The 22109-nt window shown below is 50.9% G+C and overlaps 1 protein-coding gene across 2 annotated transcripts in view; it reads right to left on the bottom strand.

Moving 5' to 3' along the window:
* The window catches only part of Hipk2 (homeodomain interacting protein kinase 2), a 190443-nt gene that overhangs the window by 115225 nt on the left and 53109 nt on the right, over positions 1 to 22109 (bottom strand). For both annotated transcript variants that reach the window (XM_076832715.2, XM_076832724.2), the window contains exon 2: positions 18011 to 19094. In XM_076832715.2, coding sequence (XP_076688830.2) covers positions 18011 to 19094 — 1084 coding nt within the window. The remainder of the gene's footprint in view (positions 1 to 18010; positions 19095 to 22109) is intronic.

The raw sequence follows: 22109 nt of genomic DNA, 5'->3' as shown, positions 1-22109 counted from the left end.
AGTGGGCTGAGCATGCCGGGCACCTGGCCCGTGCGCCACGGGAAGGTACATCTGAACTCACCACTCGGAACACAATGCTGCAAGCCTAAGGTGCTGCAAAGGCTCTCCAGAGGCCAGGGGAAAGCTGGGAATCAGAACAAATAAAGGATGTTCTATGGAATGACAGGACGGACGTTTGACAAAACCAATCTTTCAGGAGAAGGAACGTCCACCGAGAGGAGAACACAGGGCGGGGAGGTTTACAGACAGCCACAAAACGCACCCTGCCAACAATGTTTTAGACAAATTACCCCAAATTATGGAAGAGGTATGTCTGGGGAATCAAATGGCCACAACAACATGGTTTAATGAAATTGCGTTCCACTCAGCCCAGCTCAGCTCTGATCACAGCGATTTCTCATTTTCCCTCCTGGACGCTCCCAGAGGGAGCGCCTCATTCCAATACATCGTGGCTCATGGCCTTGTTTATAATGTGTCCAAAAAATGCCTCCTAGATGATGGGGAAAGAAAAGAGCTAACAACTCAGGATCTGGGAAAGAGCAAGACACATTTGGGGGCTTTGGGGAGCAGAAGACATCTTCAGACCATTTTGGCCAAATGGTCTGAGGGACAGCAAGGCAAAAGGAGGCTCCCAGACAGCCCTGGACAGTGCTGGCCTTGGCCGGCTTGCTGAGAGTACAGGAGTGCTACTGGGGGTACTTCCTTTTCATACGCAGGCCTGTGAGGATGAAATACGATTACAGTGTGGCATGCAGGCCTGGGAAGAGAAAAACAGTCTTTTTTGTTTACGGAAAATAGTTGATGCAAAAAACAAATAGAACCCAGGTCCTTTGCACATCCTCTAAAGGGCAGAACAAAGGGACACAGTGAAAGGAGGGTGGAAGGGAAATGGGAAGATCCAACATAGACTGAGAGGAGCGCTCACTTCTCCCAGGAGTCGGCACGGGCAGGCAACACTGGCAGGGCCCAGGCCTAATCCCCAGACTTTCCCAAGACGCGTGATTATCCCTGGTGCGGGGATCGGAGGCCAAGGTGCAGGAAGGTTAAGTAAGTGGCAGAAGTGGAATTTTATTTTAGACTTGCCAACTCTAAAACCAACCATATGTGTACTTTAGGGACACTAGAATATCATACCCCCTGTCCTGCCAAGATAGTGAGTATGACATCAGAGGCGGTGGCCTGGCTCTGGGAATCCCTAACTGGCTGGGCCTCTGCCTCAGGGCAATGCCAGCCTTTGCCCAGGGGGTGGAGAGCGCCAGGGGAAGAGCTGCCTTTGCTCCTGGAGTCAAGGGAAACCAAAAAACTCACCTTAGCGTTCAGCCCAGTGCCAGGAAAGGGATAGATTGTCTTTGAAAATGTGTTTTGTAAGGTTTAAAATCAGCCCTAAGATACTCACATTCCGACTGGCATTTCAGTAATTCTAGGTCCCATGTTCAAATAAACTCCAAAGCACTTAAATCTCCGTTCCTGGTATAATCTTATCCCATTTCAACTTCTCAGCCCGAAAAATTACTTTTTTCTTTTTCTGTTTAAAGAATAATTTAATGAGGTGAAAACCACATGCCACAAAATTAGCCCTTTGAGGATGGACAGCTCAGGACATTTAGGACAGTCATAATATTGGGCAACCACCACCTGTATCTAGTCACAAGCACTTACATCCCTTGGAAGTAAAACCCCATACCCGCTAGGAAGTCTCTCTCCACTCACCCCTCCCCTGAGACCCTGGCAACCACCAGTGTGCTCTGTCTCTGGTTTCAGCTATTCTGGACACTTCATACACAGTGTCAAACCACATGACACCTTTTGTGTCTGGCCTCCTGCACTAAGCGGGATGTTTTGGAGGTATATCCACGTTGTGACATACATCAGCACATCATTCCTTTTTTTTGGAAAAATAATATTCCATTGCATGGACCTGCCACAATTTGTTTACACAATTATCCACAGGTGGACATCTGGTTGCTTCCAGCTTTGGGGTATTGTAAACAGTGTTGCTATCAATGTATATTTTCAAGGATCTGAATATCTGGGTTCAGTTCTTTGAGGTATATACTAAGGAAGGGAATTTGGGAGATCATATGGTAATTCTGTTTAACTTTTTCAAAAAAAACTGCCAGACTGTTTTCTAGTGGCTGTGCCATTTTACATTCCCACCAGCAATATATAGTCTTCCTTAAAAGGTTATTTCAAGGGGCTGGGGTTGTAGCTCAATGGTAGAGTGCTTCCCTAGCAAGTGTGAGGCATTGGGTTTGATCCTCTGCACCACATAAATAAATAAAACATAGGTATTTTGTCCACCTACAACTAAGAAAAAAAAAGTTTTTTAAGTTATTTTAAATACAATTTTTGAAAAAAGACAATTCCTGAAATGATTTTCATTAATGCTAACCTTGGCAACTCAGGAAAGCCTTAGGGGACTTATTTGAGACTTTTTCTTTAACAGGCCGTGTGAAATCTCTAATCTCCACCCCTGCCCCTCATCAAGTACAGAAAATATGATAATCACCAGAATGGAACAGATACCTGGGACATTTAGTCTAGCTGGCTGCCCAGGACCAATGCCCAAGACAATTGTCAAACAGACTGTTTGCAAGTTCTATCAAATGTGAGGAGGTATCCAACTCAGGTTTTAAATGCAGCAAGAATTTCTAGCAGAGGAGGGAGAGACACATGGAGGGTGGAGTGGCTGAAGAAAGAGAACTGAAACCCGAGCAGGGCCTGGGAGAGTGGGCACCTCAAACAGGACACCATGACCCACGCAGAGGGTCACCATGATCCCGATGGCTGCCTTCTTCAGGGCCCTGCTGACGCTCTTCATGCACAAAGCAGCGGTCTGGAGAGGGAGACACCCAGAAGCAGGACCCTCCATCTCCTGCCAGCACAGGGCAGTATCTCATTTCCCAGGACCCGCGGGGAGCATGTCTTTCTGCCTAAGAACCACTCTCCTACCAGCTGAAAAGGTAACATGGTCATGTTTCCTCTGAAACGTTCAATTTTGGTCGCAAGACAAACCCAGCAATTCTCCTGCTGTGCAGGGAAAATTGAAAGTATTTAAGCGTGGTGAGTCTTGCTTGCTAGATGAAAGAGGGTTACATGAATATGTACAAGTCCTTCCCTGCTTCTTCTTTAGCACCTGGGGGCCATGACAACACTTGGGCCACATGTGCCGTCCTCCTGCAGCCTCAGACAGGGCAACAAGTTAAATTTTGTCCAGAGGAAGATCCACCAAAGAACAGATCAGCAGGAGCCTCTTGGGCTCACCTGCCTTCAGAAGGTGGGGAAGCAGGATTCTGAGCTAGGATGGGCCCTCTGACTCTCCTGTCACTGAACGACACAGTACGGTACACAGAGCAGGAGCACAGCACGACAGCTCTCTGCCTGTTCTGGCAGTCACTTGCACCCATCCTGTGGACACTCTTAGGGGGCTGCTGATACCAGGCTGACAAGCAGCCGCTCTGGGGTGCACGCAGCAGGCACCAATGTGTGGAGAAGGCACCCAGGGCTCGCTGTGCTGCAGCCTGCCTCAGCCTCTGACAATGGCTAGTGAATTTGGGGGCCTGGCGGGTGGAGGTGCTGCTCTGTCCAGTGGCACCAACGACCTCATTGTGGTCAGAGACAGAACTGAACAATAACGCTCAGATCCCACAACACCCTTGCAGAGGAAGTCTGTGCTTCCCAACATATCAAGAAGACAAATCCTGAGTGGCATTCTCTAGGGGACAGGCGGTTGGGCGGGGCAGGGGAGGGGGGAGGAGGCTCCTTAAATGCATCCTGGGGCTGTGGGAGTCAAGGTCGTTCTTGAGGGCTGGGGGTTGCCCTGCTCTGCACCCAATGGCCCAGCATTCCCAAGACCCTGCCTTCTTCAGCAGCGGGAACTGTCTGGACAGAGTTGCATATGGAGGCTGTGCTCCTGACTTGGTCCCTAGCATGTGGGCGGCCCAGGTCCCTGTGCTGTGCCCTGGGCAGAGGGGACAATAAGGCTGCAAGCATTGCCCTCAAAGTTAGTGTGATGGTAATGGAGTCCTGTTCCTGGAAACACTCAGAAGATGTGAGCCACGCCTCAGCCACAGGCCTGGCTCTGCTCCTGGTTTTGAGACTGGCTGCTCCCAGTGTGCACTTGAACTTTATTCCAGTTAACCTCCCACCTCTGTCTGTCCACCTGTAAATGGCCTTTCTTCTCCTCAATTCCCCTAGTTCCACGGTAGAGCGAGAGAGGCTGACTCAGGCCCTTTCTGGGGTCTGCGTGGTCCTGAAGCTCCTGGTGAATGGGGTGTGCTCAGGAGAGATGCTGTGGCTGAGGCCGCAGGACACCCCCAGCCCGGCACAGCCTTCTCTGTGCCCCCTGGGGCAGAGTGGTGCACATAGTAGGTGTTCCAAATCACCTGCCAAGTAAGACATAGCAAGGAACGCAGCAGAACCCCGGGTCAGGACAAGGGATGGAGAGGGAAGAGGCGGGGACAAAGGAGACCCAGGCTCCCCGCCTGCTCTGTCAACTGTTTCTGTCAAGCTGCAGCAACCTAATTTGGATCTGCATGACCCCAGATTGAGAGACACCGACCCCAGATGGAGAGACACCGGGGGGACATTCTTTGCAGGGCAGCCCTGACATGTGACAGTAAAGCATTTAACCCCCAACCTTCTGGAAGCTGAGATTTCTCCCTGCTGTGTTCCCTGGAGTCTGCGTCTCACTGGCACATCTGCTGCTGAGGTGTCCCCCTGGGTTAGCTTGGGAGACCCTTGGGAACACAAAGAGGTAGAGGAGAAGAAAAAGGAAAAGCCAGGAGCAGAGCGGCCATGGTCAAGAGGAAGAGATTTGGAGTCTTCACTTTGGGCAAGACGTGGAGGGCAGAGAGGCTAAACGCAGTGCTTCTAACCACAGGTCTTTGCAGCTCTGGGAGCCTCATGGGGAATGCCACCTCTCTCAACCAGTAAGCTACAGAGGCCTGGTGTTGGGGAGGTGGAGACCCATCCCAAGTCACAGCCAGGACCCAGCTCTCCATCTCCACCCCTTCCCCAGATGAGTTGCTTACACTCTCTGTACAGTTGGTGGAGACGCTCAACCTTGGTTCCCTCTCAAGGTCCAAGGGCAGAAACTGGCCCAGGACATGCAACAGTGACTTTGGGGATCAAACGGATGGCTGAATGATTAGTGAAGCAAATACCATGAAATGCCAAATGTGGAGAGGAGGGAGAAGGCTCTTCTGGCTGTGGAGAATTTGGCACTCGAGTGTCATGCACAGAGTAGGGCAGGGCTGGACGGGCCTGGGTGGTGAGGGCAGGAGGGCATCCTACGTCAGGGAGCGTGCAGTGTATGGAGGCATGTGGGGCAAGGAGGGGCTGACCTGCGGGCCTCCCCATCCCAGGTAGGGAGCTAGGACAGATGACAGAGAGCCACAGAGCAAGCTTCAGGCCACGCTCTGGGAGAGGAAGGGAAGCGGGAGCAGGGGAGGTTGACCCCCGCGCTGCTCTGACCAATGTGGGCTGCCCAAGAGCATCAGGCTGCTGTGGGACTGGCTCTGTCAGCAAGGCGGTGTGGCCAGGAGCTGGCTCCACATGGCAAACACAGGGAGCACTCACTTTCAGGAGTGTCACGGGAGGCCAGCATCTTCAACTGGCCAATGTGGGCTACAGAGGACATAGTGGGATGACAGCTGTGCACTGCTGACCCTCTTGTGTCTCCCAAGGAGACAAGTGGAAGCCCCCTCAGTGGGGAAGGAAAGGGAGGAGCCTGGCCTTGTGCCCACTGTGGCTGCAGCCATAGCCAGGCACTGGGGTGCACGGCCCAGTCGGAGCTGCGGGGGTCACTCTCCAAGCCTGGCACTGAGAGCATGGACAAGTCCACCCCCACACCCAAGACGGGAGCAGATGCTTTCTCTGCTGCGGGGACAAAAGCCCTTCCCTGCAGAACTGGCTGCTTCTTGTAGCAAGTATGAAAATCCCCTGATGGACAAGCTGCCGTGGGAAAAGCTAGGTTGTGGAAAGCCATCGAAGGGAAAATGACCTCGTCACACACGTGGGTGGGCAGGCCCGTCACGGCAGTGTGAAGAAACAAGGGTGGACTGTAGTGCAGTGAGGCAGCCTGGACAGATGCCACCCTCGCGGGGTCTGCTTCTGGACCCCAGAGTCCTGGCGTTTCCGCAGTGAGTCCTTCACTGTGCTGCCTCCCGGGGCCACCGTCCTTCACCGTGAGAGGACGAGCCTGCGACCCACACACAGTCAGCACGTGAAGAAGCTCGGGCTATCAGGCTTCCGCCACTGGCAGCTGTTTGTTCCCAGAGTTGTTTTCATGGGTCCCCTGTCCAGCCATTTCCAGAAATGATTGCTGTCTCCTCCTGACCATCCGGTGACAGGATGAGTGAGCTACCTCTTACCCAGCACAGCACAGCACAGCACAGCACACACAGGAAGAGAACGAGGCTCGCGGTTTAAAATTATCAACAGTTTCCTTAGAGGTCTTTAGGGGTAAATCAATTTTAAATTTAAATTTTAAAAATATCCCTATGGCCACTCAGGGAGGACGGCTGGCTCTCACCAGTGCAAGTGTCCTCCAACTCTCTGGGAGCCAGATTATTTATATTCTGGGGGTTCACACTTGCTGTCTTTGTTTGCCGATATAAGTCCTAGTTTATAAAAAGAAGAGGTCTGGAAATCCTGCACTGGAGGTCAGTGGGTGACCAAGGAGTAGTACCAACAATTTGCACCTCAAGTTTCAGCTGCAGAACTTTATGTTCGTGGCCAGCTCTACCCAAACAAGGCTGCCTCTGGAGACTTCCTCAGGACACGCAGACGCAGACACGCCATGGACCTGGCTACCTGCTGTTACAAGAGACATACACATCAATATGTGCACACCTCAAAAGCCAACACACACGACACGTGCCAACGCACCAGCACACACGCACACCCCACGTGCCAATGCACCAACACACCAGCACACACGCCCACAGCCTCCAGGGGGCTCACTGGGCAGGGTTTTGGCATCACTCTGGTCTCAGATCTGACCCTTGGGATGTCAGCAGTGCAGGAAGTTCCAGTGTCAAGTGAAGTCTAGTGTTAACAGGCTTCCACCACTGTCCCCTGGCCACTGGGTCTGCTCCCAGGCTGTGGGACGTCCAGCGTTCCTGCAGGTGCACCACAGCAGCAGCATGGCGATGTGGCCATACCCTCAAGTCAGGATGGTGTGCCCACTTCCTCCCATGCCACCCTCCCAGCTCACCCCTCTATCCTGTTCCTCATCGCACTGGACTTCACCCCTTCCCCACACCAGGAGGAAACCCACTACCCACACGGGCTGCTGACATGCAGGCTCCTGTCCGGGGTGCTCCTGAGGCCTACAGCACTGGGCCTCAGGTGTCCACCAAGACAAAGGGGACACGACGCACAGCCCCAGAAAGCTCAGGGATGGTGAGGGGCCGGGCTTGGAAAAGGCTCAGGATGATATCAGACTGGGTCCCGGGACGCCGGAGTCCATAGAGGCTGTGACCCGGGAAGACTGTGTCCTGCCACATGGCGCTGCTGGGCGTCAGGCATGGCAGAGGGGGACACACTGTGCAGTTGTCTCATTCAGCCCTATGATAACCCCAAGAACTACTCTTAGTTTCTCCTCTCAAGTCAACAACGAGCCTCGGGTAACTGGTCTAGTAACCAAGCTATGAAGTGGCAGACCTGGAGTTCAGTCCCCGGTCTGGCTGAGGCACAGGGTGACGACAACAAAAGTATCAACAATGACAACAGCAGAAGCACTGAACGCAACACCAACAGTGGCAGCTGGCGGTTCATGCCGAGCTTCGTGCTCTCTCTGCTCCTTCAGCTCTTCGGTGTGAAGACAGGCACGGGGCACCGAGCAGTCCACAAAGCCTCGGAGCCAGAACAGCAGACAAGAGGCCGTGGGGCCAGAGCCTGCGGCCGCCTGCGGCCACCTGCAGCCACCTGCCACTCCCTCGGGGAGACGTCAGGCCAAGCGCAGTGTTGGGTGGTCACTTCTAATTTTCTTTGTAGGTGCCATGGGACAAGACAGGTACGGGTGACTGCAGGGAACTGTCTGCTAGGAGCTGAGTCAGTTGTCGCCAGGTTTTAAAGTGAAATCTCACGGGTGGAGAGACGCCTAGAAACACATGCTTTAGGCGGTGTGTGTTCTCCCTGGGGCGCGGCTTGTGCCCCTCTGTCGAGGGCTTGGGATGCCGCAGACTCAAAATGTAGTTAAGAGCGAAAGGACCCGTCTGGGGGTGACAAGTGGTGTGGCAGTGCCAGGTGAGCTGTGAAGCACGTCAAGCCATGGGCTCGTCCGGCCTCTGCTCTTTCTGCCAGGGACTCGTGGGGACCGCAGCTATGACGTCCATTAGGCACGGACAGAGGGAACAGCTAGGGAGAGCGACTGCCCTCTGCCTCTGCTGCTTCTCTGATGCCCAGGGCCCCTCAGTGTTCCGTCTCGGAGCCCAGCCTCACCCGTGCTGGCAGGCAGCTGGTCAGCTAAAGGGGACAGGGGACAGGAGGCAAGAGTCATTCTCTTACCTCAGATCCCAGCTCCCCACAAAACAAAATGCAGAGCCCGACTCTGAATTCTTATCCTACAGTTCTTAAATTCGCCTGCAAAGGCCTTTCCCCTTTATCCACTTTCCACTTACAAGGCCACACGTGTGCCTGTGGGCAGGACAGTGATGCCCAGGTGCACGGCTGAAGCCCGCGCTGGGGTGGGTACTCTCCCTCGGGCTCGGAGGTACGATGGCGTCAGTCCTGAGCTCACACCTGGCGTGGCTCTCCTGACTCAGAGCTGTCCTGGCCCTGCTCAAGGGCACTCAGTCTTCACATAAACTCAGCCAAATAAAGGAAAAGGTGAGTTACATCCCTCGAGGGCAACCCTTGACCCTGCGCCACAGCTCCAGCCTCCTGCCCTTCCCAAGCCCAGCTCCAAGAGGCCTCTGCTGGCTCCTAGAGGGGTGACAGAGGCCCCAATAATGGCATTGCTCTCTTCACTGACACTCTCCTATCCTTCTCTCCTGCTTCCTGGCATCATCTCCCAAATAGGCTGTTGCACCCAAGACCTTCCCAGACTCTGGGGAAATCCAAACTAATACCACTACTCCATAACCTCACCATCTCCACCTGCCCAGATGAGGACCAAGAGCCCCATCCCCGGCCAGCACTGGCTGCAGGCTCACTTGCCTCAGTTGACCTCCGTAAGACCCCACAGGAGCTGGCAGCCGTTGGGGCACAGAGGAGAGGGGGCACTCCAGGCTACCCTCGCACCTGCCAGCAGTGGTGGCTCAGAGCCTGGCGAGGGAGGGACGGGCGACCTGGGTGACCTGATCTGCACTGGCTATTCTGCAGAGACCTGCCCCGGGGGAAGGGCACCGAGGACTTGGAGCACACAGTGGCCCAAAAGCCAGGAAGAACGGACAAAGGGATTCAAGGGTGACGCATGCTCTGCTTGCTCACCAGGGCAGGGAAACCTGGCACAGCCAGCCCTGGCTACTCTGGGACAGCGCATTCCATTTATGGGCTGGGGCAGATCCTGCATAGCTGAGGACACTCCTATCATGTCTTGAAACCTCAGCACAAAACAAAGTATCTAGCACATCTTTGGAATTCAAAAAATTACTTGTGCAACACACAAATGAGAATTGTAGCCCCAAACCAGCTGTGGCTACAGACAAGTTTGGGAGCTGCTTAGCAGCAGGTGCCTGGTCTAGTGTAAATTATGCAAAAGTCCCATACATGACTGTCTCTGAGCATCTGCTTTCTCATTGCCACCCAACTCAGACAGCCTCTTCTGAATCACTCTGCCCTTGCCAGTTTGCCAGCCCACGTGACTCTCCCAGCATGCTCACCAACTATTTTTGTATCTCCATTGTCACCACCATTGGGGCCTAAGGGGTTTGACCACAGGTCACCTAACAAATGGGCATCTGGAGGGGTCATCAACACGCAGATGAAAGATCAGCAGCTCAAGGCCAGGTTGCCACCTGCGAATAGACCCATCCCACCTTGATGAGGAACACAGCACACTCGCTGTGACCTCAGACTGTACAGCCCTAGCCATCCACCGACACGATTCTCAGAGGAGGAGGATGACGACGACAATGACGACAATAACAGCAGTAATGATCATAAGCAGGGTGGGAGGAAACTTGGATGGTAATGGGCATGTTTATGGCGTAGACTGTGGTAGCTTCAGCGGTACAGACTTACCTTCAAACTTGACAAGTTGTAAATATTGAATGTGAACCATGTTCTGTATATCAATCTCAAGAAAGTGGTTTTAAAAAGAAAAGAATTTGGTTAGGATGGAGGATGTAGGTCAATGGCAGATTGCTTGCCTAGCATCTTTTAGGCCCTGGGTTTTATCCAAAGCACTGCAAGACAGAAAGAGGGAGAGAGAGAGAGAGAGAGAGAGAGAGAGAGAGAGAGAGAGAGAGAGAGAGCACGTACATGCGCTCGCGGATGCTCTAGAGAGGTCCATGTCTGCTCCACCCCCTGGAGCACCTGCCCATCTGTCTGTTTGGCAGTACAGGATTCTCCATTTCTAACAAGTTTCCCAGATGATTCTGGGGAGGGAGGGTCCTTGGAGCCTACTTTGAAAATGACTGGTTTACATCTTGAGCCCAAGTGGTTCTGGACCTGCTGTCTTCAGGTTTGGAGACATATTTTGGCAGCCTGAGCAAGGCAGAGAGCTGGGGCAGGTTTCCCAGCTGCTGACACTGCCTCTTTGCCTGGACCCTCGGTCTGCAGGAACTCTTGGGAGTAGTTCATGTGACCCGAGCAGGGGTGTGGCAGTTTGCTGTCTTTGATCTTCTGCGTGTGTGTCTTGCGCGTGTGTGTCTTGCATGTATGCATGTGCTTGTGTTCTCAATCTGCCTCCATAAGGTGGGTGCCAATGCGCATCCACCTCTATATGGAGAGTAAAGTGTCAGCTTCTCTGTCACCAAGTTTCTCACAAGCACACCTACTTCTGCATGTCTTGCGTGGCCTTCAGCTGTGTCCCCTGAGTGTGTGTGCGTATGTGTGTATGCGTAGGGGCTGCATCACCTGGTCAGAGATCTACTCAAATACGCACAGAGTTTCCCACTTTAACTATTTCATACTTGTTAATAATTATTAGATAATTATGAACACATAATTATTAAAAGAAAATTTTAGTTTCTAAATATTTCACTGTACAGCTGAAGGTCCCAGAGACAATTAAGGGAAATTTGAAGATAACCTATCAGCCCAGATAACTCACCCATCACTTCTCCACAGAAGAGACACTGCAACCCTGAAAGTGGTCACATAGTATACCTGGCCATGAGGTGGTCAGTGGGTAAGTGTTTTTCACTTACTATCGTTAAGGGTGAATGGTACCTGCTTTTGTTTCTATTTGTAACAGAGACAAATTAATGTTAACAAATGGATGCTTGAGATGCAATTGAAGCTGCTGCCAGAGTTCCTCTTTTCAATCAAACCCACTTCTAGTTGGTCACTTTTTATGTTGTGATCTGCACAAGCTATGCCACCTTTGAAAGGACTTCTGTTTGTGGCTTCATAAAGCTATGCCCCTTACTGGAGTGACTTATATTTTCAGCCCAGAGTATGACATTTTGTAATATGCTCTATTCTCTGTTAGCAGAGAGATCAAGGAAGGTTCCCAGTGTGCTAATGAGACCAAGGTCAACAGGCAGGAGAGAAAACTGCTCCCTGGCCACAGCCTGCACCAATAGCTCTGGCTGACCACCTGGTGAACAGAGGCCTCGGTCACAATGGGATACAGATGGCAGAGTGTGGTCGGCTCACAGCTGACATTCTAGTGATCATGACTCAGCAGGACATTGGCTGGGATGCGCTGGGACAGGAGTTAAGATTTTATTTTTAATATTTATTTATTTATTTATTTTGTGGTTCTGGGGATGGAACCCAGGTGGTGCTCTATCACTGAGCTACATCCCTAGCCTTTCTTAAAAATTTTGAGACAGTTGCCCAGGCTGACCTCAAACTTTCAATCCTCCTGCCTCAGCCTCCTGAGTTGCTGGGATCACAGGTGTGTGCCACTGTGCCCAGCTTGAGCTAAGGTCTCAGCTCTCCTTCCAGATTCTGTTACTATATAGCAGTGGTGGGTTTGAAACCAGGTCCTGGTTAGCCAGAGCTTCAGAACTGTGTCTTAGAGAACAAAGTCATGTCACAAAAGAGAAAAACAAGCAAAAGCTACTCCCTGTAAGTTGGTTCTACAATCAAAGTATTAGAAAAGTTTTGTACTAAAAGTGTCCACATCCAGACTATTGGGGCCTGGGGTGGGGGGTTCCCCCTCACAATCCAGGGCCTTTCCTTTATTCCTGAATAATTACAATTCTCTCCCATCCTGGGTCTTGTATGTTTGTTTTGCCATTCCAACAGATTACTCATCATTAGCTTCATCAGGGTACCCTTTGTTCCACAATTTACATTGGCTCCCTGTCATGGCCACTTTGAGTAAACCCAACCCCCCCATGTGTGACTTTAGCTCTGCACTGTGGGACCACTCACCCAACCACAGCTTTCCAACAGGGGCCTTCACCCGCCCTCCCCTCCTCATCACTTCTCCCCTCTTTCCCTTCCATTCTAGTCTCCATGGCCCCCAAACTCCTGCCGCCTTGGCCCCATCTCCCGCCAGAGCTGTCACTCTGGGACACCTTCCTGTGAACCCATCTGGCCAAGTCTCTCATTAGCTTTGAATTTCTTGAACTGGCTCTGCTCATTACTGTTCCCCTAGTCCGGTGCAAAACAGGAAAGCAACAAGATCTGTTGAGTGACCAGACACTTGGAGTCTTAGAGCATCAGTATTCTGGGTGATTTGTTTATGTTTTCCATCTCCTCAAAGAGACCGCTAACTCCTCAAGATCGGGGGTGAGGCCTCGCCTTCCTTAAACTCGGGGTACCTCCTGCAGACGCTTGAAGTCACCCAGTGACTGTCCGACAAACTGAACCGCGTCATCATTAGTCTCCACCCTGACCTAAAACCACCACAGGATCAACTAGAAGACCATCTCTGCACCCATAAGAACCCGAAGAAAAAGGTCAAACTATCTTGACAACAAGATCACTGGCCATTTTTTATGTCCTAATTTTTATGCCCATTTTTTGGGAACCAATAATAATTTTCAGTGTCTCAAAAATATTCTGAATAGCTCAGAACAGAAACAAAACTCTAACATTTTAGTCATTAATTATCCTTTGCCTCAACGGCATAGTTTTTTGTGATTTTTTTCCTTCTGAGTCTAATATTTGGTCTTGGTTTAGCTTACTAGTCACGCAGAGAGTGGAAATGTCCCAGCACCAACTCATTGCTTTCCCAAAATAAAAATAACAACAAAAAGCCACAGATTAACTGGCTGGCAAGGGTGGAGGGTTAAATAGGGAAGTGGCAGGGTCGCCCAGGTGAGCAGGTCAACAGCATCACCTGCTCTCATTCCTTTGGGTGCTAACCCTGAAAGGTGACTCCCCTCCCAGGAAATCCCTTCTCCCCTGGAGCAGCTCTTCTCAGGGTCTGAAGGGCCCTGCAGCGGCTCCTCTCCAGTTCCCAGAGGCCATTCTCTGGAGTGGAGTCTGGAAACTTTGTGGGGGGCGGGATCTACCCTGGAGGAGGGTGCCGTAGCTAGCTCTGAGACAGACTTCTGGCAGACACATGTTCTTACCAAGCTCTCCAGGTGACAATAAAGCTTGAGAACCAGCACAGTTGACAGTTAATCACAAATGGGCCTTCAAGGTGAAAGCTGTGAGGGGATAACCCTGCCTCAGGCGAAAAACCTGAAAAAGCATCGTGTTTCCTGAAGAGCAGGAGGTCAGGCTGGCCTCAGGAGGCAACAGCAAGGACCTAGCAGCTGGGGAAACAGGTGGCTCTCAGGACGGGCACCTCTGCCTCAGACGTGTCTGTGTTAGCAGGTAGGGATGGCGTGATGAGACGCTTAATACGTCCCATTTGAAGTGGCAAAGTGGCAGGTAAGTGTTCAGCTCTTTAAAAGTGAAGCATCCCCAACTCAGATACAGGGGACAACTAGGGGAATGGGGCCTTGCAGGACAAAGGTCAATCTGACAAGCCCTGCCAGGAGACCACAGTGGCATGGGACGACGCTCCTGTCCTGGGCAGCTCAGATGTGCAGGTGTTCTCTCAGGATGCGCCTGGGAGCTTCTTCCTTCTCAGGCGGGGCTTCAGCAAGAGTGTTCCTTGCTCATTCTCCCCCAGTAAGGGGCACAGCAATCAGGAAGACCAACCTGACAGATGTGGCCTAGAGCTGACTGTCCCACATAGCCAGGACAAGCAGGGACAAAGAGCTAAAGACTGTCCTCAAAAGCTCCTATCGATCCATGTGGCAGCAAACTACTCTAGGGCTCAGACGAGGCCTGGGGGGAGAAACGGAGCATTGTGTCCAATTTGGAAATGAAATATCATTTCAGGCAGAAAAGATGGGCTGCCTTTCACCTTGACTATGCCCTTGACCCACAGGGAGGATCTCAAGGCCACGATGACCATGTGAAGGAAGAGGCTGTCCTGCCCAGATTAAAGCTAAACAGGGGTGTGCTATGTCACTCAAAGGAAGGGCAATGGTGCAGAGGCTGGAGGGACTGTGCCCATCCTGCAGGGACAAGTGGCCCAGTCCTGCCAGCAAACCAGCCTTCACTCCCCACCAGGGGTGCTGTGAAAAGGCCCATTCAGCCAGAGGCTGGTGAGGGGACATCAGAGGTCCTGGAAGAGGATTCAGACCTCCCCACAGTTCTCACGGCAACTTTGTACTGCCACCCCCGGACTTCCTGAGATGAGAGTAAAACATCACGAATGGGCCTTCAAGGTGAATCACAAGTGTGTGTGTGTTGGGGGGCATGGGGGGGAGATAAGGAAGTGAGTAGGAAAAGTCTTAAGAACCCCAAATCCAGATGCCTTGATTCATCAAGTTTTGCTCCAAGGATGCACTGCCTGTGAAATATAGTTCCAAAAGTCTTTTATAAGTTGCATGTTCAATTTTTAGCCAACTTTAGTGAAGCTGGCTTCTGTCCACTAATAGCAACACAGGTTAACTAAATAATAAAACCCCAAGCGGCCCCTGACTTGGCTACAGTTCACCCTAAATTCAGGCCAAGACCTGGGAAGAAATAGCCCTCGATGTGCTGAATTTGCAAGCCTAAATATAAAGTGACAACGGCAGCCTCCTGTTTGTTGCAAGGAGAGCTAGCCCCAGCACCAGTCACTCCTCAGGCGGGCTGGTGACCCAGGACCACACAGAGCTGGCTTTCAAATAAGAGCTGGGCGGGCACTCTCCAGAGAGAATACGTGCCATCTGCGCCTGGTAGCTGACCCTCCAGCATAGCCAGACCACCTCCTTCTTCTCTGTCGCCCCTCCTGCAGCCACAAGGAGGGGCCCACGGTTCTGCCTGCTCCCCAGGCCCCACCTTCCGGGGTGGCTCCAGCACTGGGTGCACTTTCCCCTCCGCACCCAGTTGGCACTGGGAACAGAGTGCAGGGGAGATGGAGCTGGCAGGAGACTGTCCCTCGTGAGCATGCAGAGGCCCATGGAGGCGTATCCTGACATGGGGGAGCTTCATGTGTAAATTCACGAGAAAGCAATGGCTGGAGAAGGATGGACTGAGGGGTCCAGATGAGAGCAGCCGTGACTTGGGGAATCCCTCCTGAGGGGGCGGCGGTGGTGGGGGTTGGGGGGCAGGTGATTTGGAGCAGCCAGGCGGAGAAGCCTCGAGACCCCAGCCTTTCTTGAGTCAGGATCAGAATGAGAGGAGCCAGCGGGAGGGACACGGCAGCAGGCTGAGGGGCGAGGTGGGCACAGGGAGCAGGGCGAGGAGACGTGCCGCAGTGCTGTGGGCAGCCAGGCTGGGCCCAGAGGAAGAAGCCGGTCAGTGAACCAGGGAGACCACACGGAGGGGCAGCAGGTGGCCAGCCCTAGAACTGGGTTAGGTCAGCTGTGTCACACAGCCCCACCTTCCCTCTGGGGCCTTGAAGGAGGTATGGAGAAAGCACACCCACTGCTGGGTAAGAGCAGAAGGCCTCAGGCAGCCACAAGCCCTGGGACTCTGATGTTAGAGCCCACACATCAGCCTCTTAGGTGTGGCTCAGCCCTACCTCCTCTCCAATTCCCATCTCTGGGACTGTTCAATGTTATTTCTTTCCTTTCTTTTCCTTTTTTTCTTTCTTTTTTGATTGAAACCAGGGGTGCTTAACCACAGAGCCACATCCCCAGCCATTTTTATTTTTTATTTTGAGACAGGGTCTCACTGAGTTGCTTAGGACCTTGAGGCTGCCTTTGAACTTGTGATCCTCCTGCCTCAGCCTCTCCATTGCTGGGATTACAGGTGTGCTCCACCACACCCAACTTATATTCAATGTTATTTCAAGTGCAGCTCCTCACTGCTCCACAAACCTGACCCTTGCTTTCCAGAAACCTCCACCAACTCTTCACTGGTCACTTCCCATAGACTGGCCATCACCTGCAGCACCAGGCTGTTCACTATGCAATGGCACCAAGAAGCCCATGGGGATGGTGAAAGGACCCCCGTTTATGGGTCAGAAAATGAAGATGCACAGAAAGTAAGCAGCTGTCAAAGTCGCAGTGCCCAGTGAGCTGACGGGTCAGGTTCAGCCCTGGGTTTCCCTACTCCAAAGCAAGCAGCGCTCTATGTCTGTCCCACCAGGCGCTGTCCTGTTCTCAGCCCTGATGCACCCTGGGGTCCAGAAAAGCTGGGGAAAAGCCCTCATGCCAGGCCCCACCCCAGAGGTGTGGATTCAGTTGGTGGGGACTGAGGCCAAGCTAGGTTGTCTTTAAAAGCTCCTCAGGTGACTGATGTGCAGCCAAGACAGGGAAGCAGCATGCTGGACACTCGGGAATGGCGGGGGCCTCGTCCACATCCTGTACAGCACTGTGCCTGGCCCATGCTAGAAGTGAAATCTGTGCTTGGATGTCTGAATGTGTGTGTTCCCATTGGGCTATGAATGGTTCATCTCCCTAGGATTCGTGTGCTGGAAACTTGGTCCTCTGTGTGGCAATGACGGGAAGCAGTGGACCTTTAGGAGGTAGGGCCTAGTGGAAGGTCACTTGGAAGGAATTAAGGTTAGGGACCTCTGGGGTAGTTCTCTTGAGAACAAGTTGTTGTAAAATCCTGACTCTGACCCTGAACCTCTCTCCAGCTTTCAGTCTAGCCACGCGGTCTCTCTCCCACATGATTCCCGCCATCGTGATGCATTTGCCACAATGCCTTAACCAGAGTCACGCTGATGCCAGCACTATGCCCTTGCACCTTTAAAACTATAAGCTAAATAAATCTATTTTTTTTAAACAATAGTAGCCAGCCTCAGATTTTTTGTTATAATAATAAAAAGGGGTACTATAAAGCTTCCAGCATCTGGAGGTAGTGCCTGAGGTTACCTTGCTACAGGAGGGGCCGACCAGTCCCTCGACTACACTCTCCCCTCCCTCCAGCCACCTTTCTATGTGAAACATCACTTTCACATTTCAACCTGTTACCCCTTTATGTTCAGAGTTTCCAAGGCTTGTTCAAGGATTAGAGATACAGCTGCAATTCCTTAGTTTGGCATTTGAGACCCCTCAAGACCTGGTCCCAACCTGTCTTTTCAATCACGTCTCTCAATACTCAAAAATCCTCTGACCTGGCCAGGCTGCTTGCCCGCTGCATGAGTCTGGCACACCGCTACCAGTGTGCCTTTGAATGGCATGTCCTGCTCTGTCCTCCAGCTGCCTGGGCCCTCCCCATCCATGAGGACTACTCCTCTGCTCTGCTCTTTACTCACTCCCTGGGGTCCTTTTCAACTCTGAACATCGGGACCAAGCGTCTTCCTTGGCTCCCTGGCCTACTTGGCTTAGACGGCTTCTCATTCTCATTTCAGTGTGCACATGTCCTAATTTCCCAACCACATTAAGGTCACGTGAGGGCAGCAACTGCTGGAAGATACTTTTGTCTCCCTCACAGTGACTGCCACTGCATACTCTGAGTGCCACTGGGCTTTCTGCGCCTGTCTCGGTGCTGACGGTCTTACCTGTAGTATCGGGACTGCAGGTAGGTGGAGCACACAGCCTTGGACACGTGACTGGCTGAACCGAAGTCGATGACCTTGACTCTGTATGGCTGCCGGGATGGATCCACCAGCATGATGTTCTCTGGCTTGAGGTCAGCATGGATAAGACCTAGGCTTTTGAGTTTCATCAGGGCTGTGGCCACCTGCTGGAGGACCGGGCGAATGTACTTGAGGGGCAAGGGGCTAAACTTGTTCTGCTTCAGAAAGTCATAGAGGTTCTGCTCCAACATCTCAAAGACCAAGCACGTGTGGTTCTTGTGCTGGAAGCACTCGTAGGCCCGCACAAAGTTGTAGTCGTCGGCGCTCTCCGTGCTCAGCCGGGCCAGGATGCTCACTTCGATCTGACCCTGTCGGGCATAAGATGGGTGGTTCTTCAGAATCTTGATGGCCACAATTTCATTGGTGCCCCGTTTCCAGCATTTGACCACTTGCCCAAACGTCCCTCGGCCCAGGAACTCTAAGACCTCGTAGGTGTTGGTCATGGAGCACAGCACTTCATGCTGCACCAGCTGATAATCTCCTTCACTGTTGGAGCCACTGTTTTTGGAGGTGGCAGTGGACGTGGTGGCAGTGGCTACAGTGGCCCCGCTGGCATTATTCTGAATCATGGGTGGATGCTCTTCGATGATCTGCACGCTGCTTGTGTTCTCAATCTCCTCACTCTTGCGCTTGAGTCCACATTTTTGGTAGGTGTCAAGAAGGCTCACAGTGCTTCGACGCATTAGGTTGTGTGGTCCGCCGAGGACTTGCCCCGTGACAGAAGTGCTACTTGCTGATGTTACGACTATGTGCCCGGTGCTTCCTGGGAAGATGATGGTCTGCTCGTAAGGTAGGCTTGGGTTTGGGATCGGCAAGGAGGTGCTGACGGTCGTGGTGGCTGGCTGAGAAGGCGGGATGTTCTTGCTCTGGTTATACACTTTGCTGTGGGAGCCGTACCCAGTCATGTCCCAGGTGGAACTCGGCTCCACTTTCAGTTTCTTCACACTACAGAAGGCACTTGATTGAAGGGTGTGAGGGGAGAAAACTTGCACATGTGAGGCCATACCTATAAGAAGGAAAAGGAAAGCAAATATTTGAGTCTCCCTTGCATGAGTGAACTCAATAGAGTCATCTGGGTTCTGGCTTGAGTCCTCCCACTTCCAAACCAGCTTGGAAACGTGAATCTAGGCCACCTGGAAGCACACCCTGGGACCCAGTTTGAGGGATCAAGTGGGTCCAGTCTTCCAGCTGCCACCACTAGGAGACACATCTTGACCCACAGTCAAGATGCAGATACAGAATTAGGATATCAGGACTTAGTTCGCCATTTATTTCTTACAAATATTATTTGTGACAGACACATACTTACCTCTTTCTCCACTCTCACCACGTTGCATACTAGTAAAGCTGAAGATTACATCAAGTGACCCAGGTAACCATCCTGCACCTGGCCCCTGCTCATCCTGTCCACAGACCCTAACAGTCAGATTCACTGCTTTCAGGAAACATGTCCCCACCCAGGCCCCATTGTGGCTCTTCTGGATGAGACATAGTAACCACCTGGCATCTTGGTCAACTTAAATGAATTTTGCGGTACTGCATGGATTGACAGTTGGTTGGGCATCTTCATTTGGGCAGAATAAGATGTCCTGGCAGTCTACCACAATCGTGGTAGCATGATTCATGGGTTCTATTTACTTACTTTTCCTGCTAAATTCATATATCAATAAATTTATCTACAAAATACTATGATTTCAAACTAATATATCCACAATCTGGATAACCTCAGAAATCTTTTAAGACCATTATTCTGGAATAGCTGTACAACTTTCAATTATGGTGATATCAGAAAAAAATAAGAATTCATAGGAAATGTATTAAAGAAAAATAATATAGTGGTGAAGAAGGATAAGTTCTTAAAGGTAAAAGTAGAAACAAATACTGCCCATCTTCTAAGTGGTTGTCCATAAACACCATCAACACCTCCTACAGAAGCACAGAAGAGTGGGCATTCTGTCCTGCACCGTCGGAGCTGGTCCTGGCCCCTAGCATTACCTAGAGAGGCTGTTCCATATCTTCCTTTCTGCCCCGCCTCCCGCCCCACTGGTCTGCGATTCTCAGTAGAGGACCCACCTTCCATCTGCCCAGAGACCTAAGGTCAGCCTCACTTCCAACTTGATTCTCTTTGACTTCGGAACATTCCTTGTCTACATCCATCCTCCATCCTTTCCTTGTCTCCAGTCCCTCGGGAAGACATGTCTCTCCTTTCCAACACTAAAAATGCCCCCTAGTCTCACAATCCATATTCTCCCACTTTCACTTGAACTCTGCTTCCTCCCCTGTTCTTTCTCAGCAGTTTTCAATTTCTGCTGTTAATTGGTCCCAAGTCCTTAGCAGGCACTGAACAAAGGTTGACTAAATGAATCAATAGCTTAATCTTTTCCTTCTCTCCTTCCCATGTGTGGACACACAGACTGCCAGCTTGGAAGGGGAGAGATTAATGCTGCATGCTGGCCCCTCCCCTGTCCTTCTTACCTGTACATCAGTGGTGCATGCTCCCTTCTCTCGATGCTTGCCTCTTATTCCATCTCCCCCAGCACATGCGTGCAGGACAGGCCTGTGTTCTTAAAGTTAAATGACTTCCTAATTGCCCAACCAATGACTCTTTTTCAGCCCCTATGCTCCTTAACTTCTCTGCAACATCTGATGCTGCTGACCACAACTTCCTTCTTGATGCTCTTATCTGGACTTATGTGAATCTGTAACCTTCTCCTCCTAATATCTAATTGCATATTGTATAGTGAGTGGCTCCTCTTCTTCTTCCTCCTTTAAAATGCTAAAATGTCCAACATTTTGACTCTCTCTGGAAGATATCATCCATTCAAACATTTTAAACTGTCATTTCGATGCAGACAGCGCCCACATGTTTATCACAGGCTGAGCTCCCTCTCCTATATTCCAGTCATATCTATTCCTGCTACAACATGAAACATGATCTTCCAAAGCTGAACTTTTCCTAAACACCTACCCATCTCATCCTTCATCCTAATATCTCTATTTCTGTTCATAAAATATTCTTCTGGTCACTTAATTTCCAAACTGTGCAATTACCTTTGATGATTTGTCTTTACTTCCACAGACAAGAAGGTACCAAGTCTTAATTTCCCCTTCCTTCAAAACGTCTCTTGCACCTAAGTCTTTACTTCTGTTCTTGCTGCCATTTCCAAAGTGGAAGTATTTATTGCTTTTGGTAGCACCAAAGCAAATACAGACATCTGATCTACCTGAGCACTCTTTCTCCCCATAAGATTGACTGTAAGAATTAAAAAAAAAAAAAAAAAAAAAGATTGACTCTAAGATTTATCTTCCTAAAGCATTTCTGAACAACAACAACAACAACAACAACAACAAAATCTCTGAGCATGTCATCTTCTACTCCTCTATCCAAATGACTTTCAATGACTCCTTGCTGTCCAGGGGATAAAGACGAGGACCAACACTTTTATATTTTGATTCCAACTATCTCACTGACTTCAGTGTCAACTTAAACCTTCCTGAATGCTCAACACTATCAAGGCTGGTCTGCTCGCTCTTTCTAGAATGCCTCCTGTTCTCCCTATCTTCACATTCTTGCATGCATTCACTGCTTCTCTCAGCTTAGCCAAAGACCAGCCAGATAGATTCCTCCTATTTTCAGACCACCCCAACCCATGGTGGTCACTACCGCTCTCTGTTCTTATAGCACTTAACATATGTACCATCCATTTGACCACGAATCGTGTTTCTGCCTTATAAAATCACTTCCTTTTGTGCTGCTTATTTACATATTTAGGACTTATTTCCATAACCAGACTACATTTGGGTGGTGAGAGCTATAGTTTATATTTCACACTTCTTTGTGTTTCCCCCAGTGTTAAACCAAGCTTATTGTATGTGGTGGGCACTAGGTGGCTGGAGTAGAGCTCTCCAAATGGCCAGACATCCAGGAGCACTTAGTTCTCTAGCCATATAGTAATCACTGGTCACACCCATCTATGAAACCTGGCCTGGCTCTGAAAATTAGAGAAAAATCTACCAATAC

The sequence above is a fragment of the Callospermophilus lateralis genome, chromosome 1 (genome assembly GCF_048772815.1).
Source record: "Callospermophilus lateralis isolate mCalLat2 chromosome 1, mCalLat2.hap1, whole genome shotgun sequence".
NCBI lineage: Eukaryota > Metazoa > Chordata > Mammalia > Rodentia > Sciuridae > Callospermophilus > Callospermophilus lateralis.
This window is presented reverse-complemented; position numbering and strand designations above follow the sequence as displayed.